Consider the following 12878-nt stretch of genomic DNA (forward strand, 5'->3'; position numbering starts at 1 on the left):
GAATTGCAACTTAGTGGGAAGGATTATTTATGAACAAACATTATAAGTTGTAGTTCTTATGTTAATATAAAAAATAAAAATATATTTTAAAATATTAATTAAATTTCACATTGCTTGATTTCAAGAATAAAAAGATATCATATAAATTGACGGAAGAGTATGTATATATTTAAGTGTTTATGAAAAAAAATCGATTTTGGGTTACATTAAGATAGTACAAAAACTTATGTAATTATTTGTCAAAATTATTGATGCTCTTTCCATTATATTTTCTTGTGAATATTTGATGAATTTAAGTATATATGAAATTATTGAAAGAGAAAGAAATAATAATTTATACCCCTTTCGTTTTTTGTATTAGTTATTTATTTTTTCTTTTACGGATTCTTTATGAAATTATAAATAAAAACGATACCTTATTAATTTACTCCTTAAGAATTGTTTTTGCAATTTTACAAATTTTGTTTATATTTTTAAGAATAATTAATTATTAGTGTAATGAAAATAAAAATATAAATATAATTTAATTTGTTAATTGAAAAATAATTTTTAAAAATAATTTTTAGTAATGTAAATAATCAATACATGAAAGAAATATAATATCAAATGTTAAAAGTATGATGAATTAGACTAAATTTCACATTTTTTATAAATAAAATTATTTTCAAAAAAAAGAAGAAGAAGAGATGATAAAAAATTGAAGATTTCAATCAAAGAGAAAAAGTTAAAAAGGAAGAGAGAGAAATGGATTTGGCCCATTTTTCTGAAAATGGGACCCAATAATCCACTTGGCAAATTCTAAGAGGAGCCTCATACAACTTGTGTCTGCCACATCATATCTATCCCTCATCCATAATAAAAATTTTCGTAAAATCTTTAGCGAAGTGATTTAAATAGGCTTTTTAGAACTGTATCCTAAAGCTGCGAATATAGATCAGTGCTTTCCTTTCTTTTTTTCTTCCCCGTTGTCCTTATTGTATTGTCATATTTCTATTGGGATGAAAACAGCGCTTTCGTTGGAAGTGTGCGAATTTTGATTACCAAAATAAAGTGATAGGATTGAATGAGAAGTTTGTTATGACCTTCATATTAATTAATGTTTAATATTAATTCTTAAAAATTAATTACTATTAAAGTAAGATATGAAAGTACTTTTTTTTGGTATGTCAAAATAATAAGTGGAAATAAACATTTTTAAAAAATAAATAATGGACAAGTAAGAATGAACTGGATGGTTGTTACATACTGTTTTCATAATATATCATATTCTATTGTATTGTTTTAATGATTCTAGTGTTTAAATAGATAGTATCGTGTTCTGTCTCATAATTTGAATGATAGACCTACCAGAAAGTAGAGTACGGAGTAGAGCTATTATAAAAAGATAGGATAAACAATGAAATATAATTATTAAATAATACATAAAGATAAAATGAGAAGCAAACAGTAAGATAACGATGCGATCACATCAAGTCAGTTGTTAAATAAAATGGATTTTTTTCATCATTACCTAATAATGGATTTAAACGATACGATACAATAGTATTTAAGCAACAATCAAATCAAACATTATATTTAAACTAATAATACAATACAATAGGAAAACAAACCATCCAAACAAGGAGAGAAATAAAATTTAGAGATAAGGAAAAAGAAATTGATTAAAGTGAATTAAATTTCTAGGAAACATATTTAGGGATTTTGATTTTTTACTTCTATTGGAAAGTCGTTTTCTTCTTCTTTTTTTTTTTCAAGGAATTTGTTTCCCTAAAAATAATATTTTCTAAAAAAATTGACCAACCAAGCACACCCTAAATTAAGAATAATTTGACATAAAAATTGAAGGACAGTGACATATAAAATTAAGCACTAATAATAACAGATTACAAAAAATGTAACTGCCAATTTATCACAACTTTGAAGTAAATGAAATATAGATTCACCAGTGCAAAGAATGCACAAATTTCAGTAAATACCTCAAAGATAAAACTAACATTCTGAATCATCATTCATCTAATTTTTTTAAAAAAAAAATTAAGAGCTTTTTATTCATAAGGATTTCTGAAGTTCTTCAGAAGCTCAGGAATGTCATGGCTGAGCATATCATCCACAGCTTGAATCATTCTAGGCTTCAATTTTTCGAAATCAGTGATGTTGTAATGACCCAAAACTTCCCTAAAATGATCAACACTCGGAAAATCGCCTGCTGGTAAACGAAACGCTTTCTGGACCTGTGTCACAAATGTACATTGAATGTTAAGCATATATCTGAAATGTAAAAGAGTTCCCGTAAGTGTGTTGAGAAGTAGACCTTTTCGAATTCGTTGTCAAGATTCTGAATGAGCTTTTGTTGTGTTTTGGACTTGCCCATCAGTGCTGGCATCTCCTTCTTAAGATGGCTCATAATGTAGGCATGTATCTTAGCGGCTCTTGCACGTTTAACAAATTCATTGATCTGAAATAGTACAAAAGTTGTATTAAGAATCGTAAACCATCTGGTACACAATGTTGATCAAATAGAAATGTCAATGGACAAGAAGAGGTGATCTTACTCGACGGTCACAAGCCTTCTTTGGGATATCTATCAAGTCATCAAGAAGGTCATCTTGTTCTTTCTCGAAAAGACCCTTTCCCATAGAACCAATAGCTTCTTCATTAACAGGTTTATCGTTGAAAGAGCTGCAAAACCAAAAGTTGTGAGAACTTATTAGACACGATGCACAAAAAGGTGTTAGCTATGAACTTAGCTTCATTTATTTTACAATTGACATGCTATCCAGTGATCTAGTCACTTTGTTAAAAACATAGAGAACTATAGAAAGAAACACCTTCCTCTTACCCTATATAGACTCGCACAACTTCAGGTGTGTTCAGAACTTTCCCGAGAGACCACATCAATGCACCATAAACTCTCATAAGCTTCCATTAAAAAAAGAGAAGGCGAAGAAACTTTTAGCATCAAGACAAATCATTTTTGTGAAGTAGAAAAAAGCAAAGAGAAGACATGTGTGTATTGATAATCCTCATATCTTACTTGTTGTGTATCAACTTGATCTGCCTTGTTTAATACAACACGGATTTTGTCTTCATGGCCTTTCAAAGATGATATAACTCGTTTAAATTCATCACTAATATCAAGTTTATGTGGGTCGAACAAGAGGAGTATCATGTCACATTTGGCAGCAAACCATGAAATGACACCAGTAAAATCGTAACTCCTCTCTGTCCTTTGCTTCTCTCCGGATAGAACTCCGGGAGTGTCCACAAACGAAATATGGTCAAGGAGCTATTAAGGAATACACATAGTTAGACAAATTATTAAATTATCCTTCGTTTATACGACAAAAGTAAAAGAAATTGCTAGATGTTGACTCACAGAATGTGGCAACTGGGAACACTCAAATTTGGACAAAAATGCTCCACCAAACTTTGTCAAATCAGTGAATGGCATCTCAGCGTGAACAGCAATAGTGTTGCCAGGAATGCTCCTTTCATCTGGACCAGACTGAGCCAAAAATAACTGTAAGGCACTAAAATGAGAAACTAGTACCTTAAACAAAGTATACAACAATCAAATTGCATCGTTGATGTAATGCCGTGAAAATCTCATTGGAAAGGGAAGACTGTAAAAGACTATTGTGTTGCAACAACTACTACTGTAAAAGACTGTAAAAGACTATTACTACAATGAGCATTAGGAGATAGTATCTTTAACCAACGGCATAAGACATGGAACAATTATTATTCCCTATTTACCGTAACCACAATAAATCTGTCGGTTGTTGGCTCTGGTCCGATATGTGCACCTATTTCAACCAAAAGAGAGAAGAAAAGAACAAACATTAGGTAAATACTGGCAAATAAAAGTACAGAAATTGGACAGTACTAACCTGGATAATTGCACTTTAGCAAGTGTTTGATAAAAGTGGTTTTTCCTGTTGAGTATTGTCCCAAAAGCATGACCATAGGCTTGGCATCAAAATCGCTCTCCGTCTATGAAAACAAGTAAAAGTAAGCATTCAGAAATACAAGTTAAACATCTATAAGGTCGTCGGAGAATACTACTATTAAGACATAATCAATATGTTTTTCATGCACTCACCAGAGCAGGAGATGCAAAATCATTAAAGCGGTAAGTAAGTTCTAGTGGCTTCAACTTTTCATTGTATAGTTTCTTCAAACCATCAGTTACAGATGTAACAGCAGTGAGGGAAGGCTGGATCTGAATCAGAATCCAAACGAAACAATGTCAAAATTAGAAATGAGAAAATATTCAGATGACCAGTTTGTAGTAAAGACACTACTACTACATTGAGGGACAAGGCTTGGCGGAACTTTTGGTTCTCCGAGTTAGTCAAGTTACTAAGAAAAGAGACAAAATTTGAAAAAATAACACAATGCTCAATATGGAGTATGTAAACTAAGATAGATTTCATAATAACATCCCAAGGAAATCAGAACTCGCCTTCTTTCTAGATTTTCTGGAAAACATGTTGATTGGTGACGGTGGCAGCACTTGTATAGTTCCTGTATGCTTTTTCAAGTTAGGCAATTTAACCAAGACAGCTTATGATTCTTTTTATTTGTGTAAAACCATCATTGATGTGAAATGACACTTTATACTGACCATTTGTTCCACTCAGGTTTTTCATCAACGATCCACTAGTTTTCTGTGTGGCAAAAAAAGAAACCATTCATAACCAAGGGCTTATAGTTCTCATTTCTCAATAAGAAAAAGATGAATTGTCAAAGCACTTACGGAAAATAAAGCATCCAAGCCTTCCATCGATGGAGGACTCAAAAGCTCCATATTAGCTACAAATATCAACAAGAGAAAACGAAACAAGAATTAAATCAACCATGAAATACTCAAATGTTTTCATCACCATGACAGCCAATTGATTACTATGTTAAACAAAATACATTCTAAAACTTATAAAACTATGAAATGTGCATAATCTTTTTTGGATGAACTGATGCAATAGTAAGTATGTTCACTATAAATTTACTTTATGAAAATTGAGTAGCCCATTAAGCAGATAGACAGTAATTCCTTTCAAGAGTATATAATGAACGTGAACACTCAAAATAAGATAGGCATATAAGAAATATTTCAATGATAATACATCCTCTGTTTAACACATTGACAGTAAAATACGGCTCAAATATTATTTGAGCTTAAATTTAACCTTGTGACTCTCTGACCCTAAATGCTTCAAATGGATTATAAATAATGATCAAGAAGCATTACCTTTGCTCTTAAGAAGATCAGAGCTGAGTTCAGATCCATCTTGTGCCAAGGAGATCAACTACAATAAAAAGAAAAAATGAGTTTAGCTTCTATTTGATCAATTTAGACAGAAGTTATAGAAAGGAAAAAAAAAAGTTTAGTGGCAAATATGACCTGCATTGCAGTGACAAACTCGTTGAAACCCAGAAAACCTTGTCGTTTAGAATCTGCGATTGCCCAAACCTTCATACACAAAAATTGAAAAACTAGTGATTTAACACTATCACATTAGGTAATACATCTAGCAAGTCAACAAAGAAGCAAAAGCTGCTAACACAGTCCAAATGTTGCTTTAAAACAAAAAGAGAACCTCAAGGTTCCCTTGAACTCATTGCACACTGAAGGACTTTTATGCTGGAAAATAGCAAGACCAGTCTATTTTCATTGGTTGGGAATTCTCTTCGACAATAAATGTAGTGGTATATATATATATAGTTAACCAAAAGATGGCAATGTAAATGACACTTGCATAAAATTTGAATTAAGCAATCACTACTACAGAAGTTACTAATGAACACATAAATAACTTCTATAAGAACGAAACACTACACTGAAGTTCAAAGATGCACATGTACATCTATGTCTCTATATGTGCATTTGTTATGTGTATGTATGTCTACAAATCATATATATAAATCAAAAAGGCTTAGAAGGTAAACAGACCATGTATTCAAAGTAAAAAATCATGAAATTTATTTCTACACCAAAAAAGGGACAAAAATCAGAACAATTGCACAGAAAAACACTACCTGCTTGAGTTCAGGCCTTAAATGGATGACTCCTAAATAAATTTGAATATTCAAATAATCAACCGATAAACAATTGCACGCAGATTACTAATCAACAGATAATTAACAAATACACAAGCAAAATTCAATGATGAAGTTCAAAAACGACCATATAATCATATACGATCACTATGTGCGCGCGCCTACATGTGTGTATGTGTAAATCAGATATATAAACAAATCTCACCTTACAGACACACGATAGGCAATAGAATATTCAAAACAAACTATTATAAATTTCATTTCACCAAAAAAATTGACAAAAATCAGAACAATTGCACAGAAGAACACTAACCTGTTTGAGTTCAGGCTTCGACAGATTCGACAACGAAAACAACTTAATAGCATCATTTCCTGTAATACGACCATCTCCATCTGCACACCGAAGCCAAAAAAAAAACACAGCGATTGCATTTTTTTTCAGTAATTTCATCGAAAAATGCAAAAACGAAGAGTTGCTCAACAGAACAGATGAAAAATGTTTAAGACGAGAACAGAAAATCGCACCTGAATCGGCGAAATTGAACCAGTTTTGGTAGATCTTTTCATCCTCTTTCGTAAACGAAGCAACCGGAACTGATACAATCTCCATTTTTGCGTTTTTTGCTCTACGGAGAAGAAGAACAGTATTCTTCAGTAATTTGAAATTTGAAAAACCCCTGAAAATTGCGGCCCCTTTTTATAATAGATACAGACACTATTTTCGAGGTGTTACTAAACTGTGAGAAATTATCTAGTAAAATTATACGGCTATTTATCATCAAAATATTTAGAATATTAAATCTTGGTCATCCATTATATTTGAATCTGAGATCGAATTTGTTGGATAATTTGTTCGATTCCCTTGATTTTTTCAAACTGATGGCATAGAAAGAGGGAAAAATACCCATAAAAATAAATAGATTTTATAATTTTATTTATTTACGGGATTCATGATTTACATGTCATAAAAAATAATTTAATTTGTCCAATTAAACTTATAGATAAAAGTTTTAAATTGGGTAATTTTATTGATACAAAATAAAGTTCAATGATTTTATTTGATAATTTCATAGTTCAGTGATTTTTTAAAATATTAACTCGATGGGGGTAAGGATATACTACTATCTTTTCTTTTTCTTCCTTTTATAGGATAAACTAAATTTTATAGTCTCATTCTTACGACAAAATGATATTTTAATTTGACATGAAGTTTGAAAAGAATCAAAAAGTCGTGAAATTTGTGAACATGTTACAATATTTGTATGATTATAGACCTTTGTAACTTGTCGTCTTGAACATGTACTAATATGTGTTGTTTTAAACTCTTAATTCTCTATTTTAATAATTTGCTATATTAGCTAAAAACATTTGAATAAGCGACGTTTTTATAGATATGTTCGATTGTATACAATATCTATTTCATTTATTGATGTTTTTGAGTCGATAGATGCATTTTTTTTTAAAAAAAACTTTTAAAACTTGTGAATATGTTGCATAACATTTGTTTGTCTTAATATTATTTTCGTTATTATAAAACTCTTTATTATTTACAAAATAAAAAATTTAATATTAAATTATTTTCAAATAGTGTCACATAAACTAGAGTTGTAAGAATTTATTAAATGGACATTTAGGTCGATTCATCATTGAAAAAAATAATTAGAAATAATTAATTTTGGAATAGAAGTGACTTGGAAAGAATCTTTGAAAAATGCCTTAACTTATCCAATAAAATCTCAAAATTTGAAATTCAAAAGTGAAACTAGCCGAAAGAAGAGACAGCCAAGAGCGTAACACTGGAGATTCAAATTATTATTATTATTAATAACGACTTAACGTGCAATTACATTTTACTCGGTTATCGTTTTTGGTATAATTATTTGGTATTCAAAACTCATTAGCTAGACTAATTTGATTTCACGTTGCGTAAGGCTTATTAAATGAGAAAACGTTTCTTATCAGAATTTTTTTCATTTTCAGAGTTTGAATCTGAAACATCCTATTAAAGGCAGAGGGATCTTATCTATCCTACCACGATAATTCGTGTTATATTTCAAATTATTCTAACATATTATGACCTAAATTTGGATTAAATGTAACCAATTGTTCTTTCCACAACTACAAGAAAACATTAATACATATACTTAGTCAATGCACCTTCTAAGCAAAACACTAATATATGTTTTTGTTTCTTTTTAACTTGAGCATGTAGATCTTCAAAAAAGGCAACAAAACACCTGCAAAAACCATAGACAAAAGCAAAATCAGACAAATTAAGGATTATATGTAATCGAGGTGCGTGAAAGTTGACTCAGACACTACAGTCATAAAAAAAGGATCATATATGAATGTGAAGCCATTTCAATTCTTTTTTCATAAATGGGACACGAAGATCACTATTTTGTCCATTGTCCATGACGTTATTCATATTAAAGTATGTGACAATCTCATATCTTTAACACTTCCCATATACATCCGTCTCATGAGTTATAGTCTAGTGGATGCAGAGTAACTCTGCATCCACCACTACCTATAGCTCAAGTCGAAGAAAGGATACAATAATACATACCTTTGATTTAGCATTTTTTTTGCGATTATTTGATGAAGACATGTTTGATTGTGGCTGCACAATAGGGAATTTTGCAGCTGCTATATGCTTTTCCTCTTTAACTTTGTTGAAAATTACTGTAAATCCTTCTCCAGATTTCGGGTCTTTCTCATCCCATGCCCCAAATTTTGGTACTGATGCTGCTGATGAACAAGACTAACATACATACACATACATGAAGAAATGAAAATTAGAGACATAATGTTCCAGTTCTATTTGGTGTAAACACAGAATGCGAGTAAATTTTTATTGTCAAAACAAGTTCATTTTGGTAGCAATACACGAAATACGATAAACTTAGTCTCCCAAAAATATGTTCGTACATCATAAGATAGAACTCGTTTTAACACACTCAAAGTGAGATCTACTGCTGATCAATGAAGTTGACTGAGAACCATGAGGTTTAATTCCCGGTGGAAATAAAAAACAAAAGCAATAGGTGATTCTTTTCTCATTTGTCCAGGACTTGGTGGACAGAGTTACTCGATATTTGTGTTGGTGGGAGGTAGTAGATGCTCGTGGAATTAGTCAAGGTGCACACAAGCTGACTCAGATACCACCACGACTCATTTTAACCATCAAGTTCATAGACAAATCTATCACTATGACATATTAATCACTTCATCAAAGCAGAGTATTTCATGAAGTACTTTCTTTAAGAGAATAAGAAACTTACAAGATCATCAGATGGATTTCTGCTATTTTTCATCAGTCTATTCGGACTAGGTGGAACGAATCCATTGCCACGATCGTTCTTATTCTTCTTAACATCAGATGTTCTTCTTCGTCGTGTTGGCTGGTTAACTGAAAAACCAGAAATGCTCTGACTATCCCCAAAGGACTCTGAATTTGAATTAGTCGGGCCAATACTCTTGTTTTGGCCCGACTCTGCAGAAGGATTTCTGCGATGACCATAATGGTACTGATGTTTTTCGACTAAAGGAGTTTTCGTAGGAGAAATGTTAATGCTAGCATCCTCATCTCCGCAACATGCAAAGGCCTCTGGATTCTCCTCTGGATCATTTGGATTTATCATTTTACCTCCTTTATTATAACTTTTGCGCGCATTCTCAAAATAAGCTGTGTATGGCACATTTTCGCCATCCCAATTCCCAAATTTTGGAACATGTGATCCCTGATGCAACAAAAGTACTTCAGAAGTATAAAACAACAACAACAACGCCTCAATCTTAAGCAAGTTGAGGTCGACTATAGGAATCTCAGCTCAACATTATACAAATACTTGAAGTTCTTTATAGTTTCTATTGGTATAAAACAACAACAACGCCTCAATCTTAAGCAAGTTGAGGTCGACTATAGGAATCTCAGCTCAACATTATACAAATACTTGAAGTTCTTTATAGTTTCTATTGGTATAAAACAACAACAACGCCTCAATCTTAAGCAAGTTGAGGTCAACCAGAATTTGTTTGTCTGGTTTTGATATAGCACGGAACTTAATAAAGTAAAGATGATGTCGAGTTCTGTGGTTTTAAACTAAAAATATGTACAAGGTATCGAAATGTCCTCTTGTGGACATAAACATGTAATGTGAAACGTTAAAATTAGAGTTGTCAAACAAGGAAAAAGGTTTTTTTTTTATACAAACAAAAAAGGAAGGTAAGACAAACAATTGAAACAGAAGGAGTATTAACATGACTGAAGAGATTCAAAATATATAAAAGTAGATACACGAAGAAAATAAGGTGATTTAACATCTATCATATATGCGTCAAAAAACAATATTCAAGAGAAAATAAGATAATTAAGGTGCAAAAATATCAGAATTTTGAAGAAGGAAACATTACTTACAGCCATGAATGATATTGGAGTTTAATTCTTCTTCAATGGAAATATAATAACTATGTATTAAGAAAACTCAAGACTTAAATTGGGACAAATTTTCCTTTTTAATTTATCTGAGATCCCAATGAGCTTTTGGACCTGCTAGGCAAATTAAGAAAGAGGTTTATTTGGTTACATATATTTGTTTTCATTATAAATTAAGTTAAACAAAACAACCTTGGACTTCAAAATTGTCTTTAATTTCTTGGCATGAAGGAAAAAACAAATGATCCTTAACTAAATTTTTTTTGATTCAATTGGTTTTTGTTGACTCATCAATTGGAGAGTTAATTGTTGGTTAGACCTATTTGTTTATATATTTCAGAAATCTATACCAAATAGTCGATCGGATTTATTATTTACTTGTTCTAGTCAGTATACTTAGATTATACACTTTTATTCATGTAATAAACTTAAATCCAATGATGACACTAACCAATTTCTCAACTACACTAATAAGGCTAAAGTTCAATTACAGTTTCAAAAAGTAAATATAACGACTCAAAAGGTAAAAGTCCAAGCGAAAATGTAGAAGTAGTGAAAGTAAGAACTAGGATTGACCAAAGAAGGAGACGGGGAACTAGGCTAAGAGAGTACATGATAAGAGATACAGGCGTTGCCTAATTAGCATGATCATAATACGCATAATTATTCTTTCTAACTGAGAGTCCTTTTAAACTAGTTGTTAATTGGGTCTGGATCTCAAATCAACATTTGTGAAGGTCTTCTAGTTCTATTTCTCAGCCCAATAGTTGCTTGTGTGACATCCCTATAAGTATCGACATTGGATTTAGGCTGATTCATAACAATTCACATGTTATACATGTATATATTATATATACATATGTTACACAATCACCGACTATTTTTAAGTAAAAACGGTTAAATGAACGACTATTTCGATTGTAGTCCCTACTGTCACGGACTTAGAGTATTTGCTAAGACTCCGTGCGGGTAGTGGCGGGACATGACACTACGTTTCTCTTAATGGACCTATTCGATGCAAAGGGAAATAACATTTTTAGTCCCTTAGCTGTGGAATTTGGATTTTAGTCCTTATGGTATATGATTTAGCATATCTAATCTTTACTCAACAAAAATGTGCATTTTGATCCTTTATGTAGAAAATATATTATATTTGAACTATTTTAGAACTATATTACCCTCAAGTATCGAATAACAATACAAATTAATATTACATATCAACAAACCAAAGTGATATGATTGATAATGTGATAATTTCCTGACGAATAAAATACAAAAGGATTGAAAGTACATTACTTCAATTAATTGAAGGCTTCAAAATTAAATTCACAAGAATCAAAATTAAAATTTAACAATGTTTAAAGAACCAATCCTTCAATTATCCCTATTTCAAAATGGAGTTGAAATGACTCTTGGACTAAATAATTAATGAAGCTTTTCTATATATTTCTCAAGTAAGAAAGAGTGATGAAAATTTTCCTACTTCAATTATATAATGTAAAAATAGCTTGATGGCTTTGCACTCACCACAAAAAACAAAGGCAAATTAGGCTAAAAGAAATTTGTCAATTATTGATATTGTTATAAATTTGTGAAGAGTCACTGATATAAAATTAAAAGTGCATTACTTTAATTAATTGAAAGTTCAAAGTGTTTTAAAAAATTTAAAAATAGTCAAGGGACCAAAATTATAATTCTCCCTACGCCAAAATACACTTGTAACGGTTTTTGATTATATAATTAATGAAATTCTCCTATATATTTTTCAAGTAAAGAATAATAATTAGTTTACCAATAAAACAAATATAATAATGAAATTTTTTCTATAGTCAAGGGACCAAAGTATAATTCTACCTACACCAAAATTCAGTCAAAATGATTTTAAGATTATATAATTAATGAAATTTTTCTATATATTTTCCAAGTAAAGAATAATAATTAGTCTACCAATAAAACAAATATAATAAGAAAAGTTATTCTATAGTCAAAGGGACCAAAAATTATAATTCTCCCTACGACCAAAATACACTTGTAACGGTTTTTGATTATATAATTAATGAAAATTTCCTGTAATATTTTTTCAAGTAAAGAATAATAATTAGTTTACCAATAAAACAAATATAATAATGAAATTTTTTCTATAGTCAAGGGACCAAAGTATAATTCTACCTACACCAAAATTCAGTCAAAATGATTTTAAGATTATATAATTAATGAAAATTTCCTGTAATATTTTTTCAAGTAAAGAATAATAATTAGTTTACCAATAAAACAAATATAATAAGAAAAGTTATTCTATAGTCAAAGGGACCAAAAATTATAATTCTCCCTACACTAAAATGCAAGTCAAAATAGTTTTAGGATTATATAATTAATGAAA

The 12878-nt window shown here is 30.6% G+C and overlaps 2 protein-coding genes across 2 annotated transcripts; both read right to left on the reverse strand.

Annotated features, from left to right (window-relative positions):
- Positions 1 to 1889: 1889 nt before the first annotated feature.
- On the reverse strand, positions 1890 to 6726 carry LOC102604422 (EH domain-containing protein 1-like). Its single transcript, XM_006352318.2, has 16 exons — positions 6586 to 6726; positions 6374 to 6453; positions 5405 to 5473; positions 5252 to 5309; positions 4760 to 4815; positions 4628 to 4670; positions 4466 to 4527; positions 4103 to 4222; positions 3891 to 3993; positions 3757 to 3806; positions 3377 to 3505; positions 3035 to 3286; positions 2840 to 2919; positions 2553 to 2679; positions 2312 to 2455; positions 1890 to 2231 (listed from the first exon to the last, which is right to left on the reverse strand). The coding sequence occupies exons 1-16, from the start codon at positions 6668 to 6670 to the stop codon at positions 2046 to 2048; spliced, it is 1644 nt and encodes a 547-aa protein (XP_006352380.1). The 5' UTR covers positions 6671 to 6726; the 3' UTR covers positions 1890 to 2045.
- Positions 6727 to 8276: 1550 nt separating this feature from the next.
- LOC107061519 (RPM1-interacting protein 4-like) lies at positions 8277 to 10486 on the reverse strand. Its single transcript, XM_015310869.1, has 4 exons — positions 10481 to 10486; positions 9345 to 9803; positions 8630 to 8824; positions 8277 to 8297 (listed from the first exon to the last, which is right to left on the reverse strand). The coding sequence occupies exons 1-4, from the start codon at positions 10484 to 10486 to the stop codon at positions 8277 to 8279; spliced, it is 681 nt and encodes a 226-aa protein (XP_015166355.1).
- Positions 10487 to 12878: the final 2392 nt, after the last annotated feature.

The sequence above is a fragment of the Solanum tuberosum genome, unplaced genomic scaffold (genome assembly GCF_000226075.1).
Source record: "Solanum tuberosum cultivar DM 1-3 516 R44 unplaced genomic scaffold, SolTub_3.0 scf00148, whole genome shotgun sequence".
NCBI classification, from domain to species: Eukaryota; Viridiplantae; Streptophyta; class Magnoliopsida; order Solanales; family Solanaceae; genus Solanum; species Solanum tuberosum.

Excerpts from the sequence above, each read along its gene's own strand:
- LOC107061519 (XM_015310869.1), bottom strand. Across the intron at positions 8,825-9,344 it reads GAAATCCATCTGATGATCTT|TCTTGTTCATCAGCAGCATC; the intron begins GTAAGTTTCTTA and ends TATGTATGTTAG. Across the intron at positions 8,298-8,629 it reads AAAAAAATGCTAAATCAAAG|GTGTTTTGTTGCCTTTTTTG; the intron begins GTATGTATTATT and ends TGGTTTTTGCAG.
- LOC102604422 (XM_006352318.2), bottom strand. The coding sequence starts at position 6,670 with ATGGAGATTGTATCAGTTCCGGTTGCTTCGTTTACGAAAGAGGATGAA. Across the intron at positions 5,310-5,404 it reads AGTTTGTCACTGCAATGCAG|TTGATCTCCTTGGCACAAGA; the intron begins GTCATATTTGCC and ends TTTTTATTGTAG. Across the intron at positions 4,671-4,759 it reads GCTTGGATGCTTTATTTTCC|AAAACTAGTGGATCGTTGAT; the intron begins GTAAGTGCTTTG and ends TTTGCCACACAG.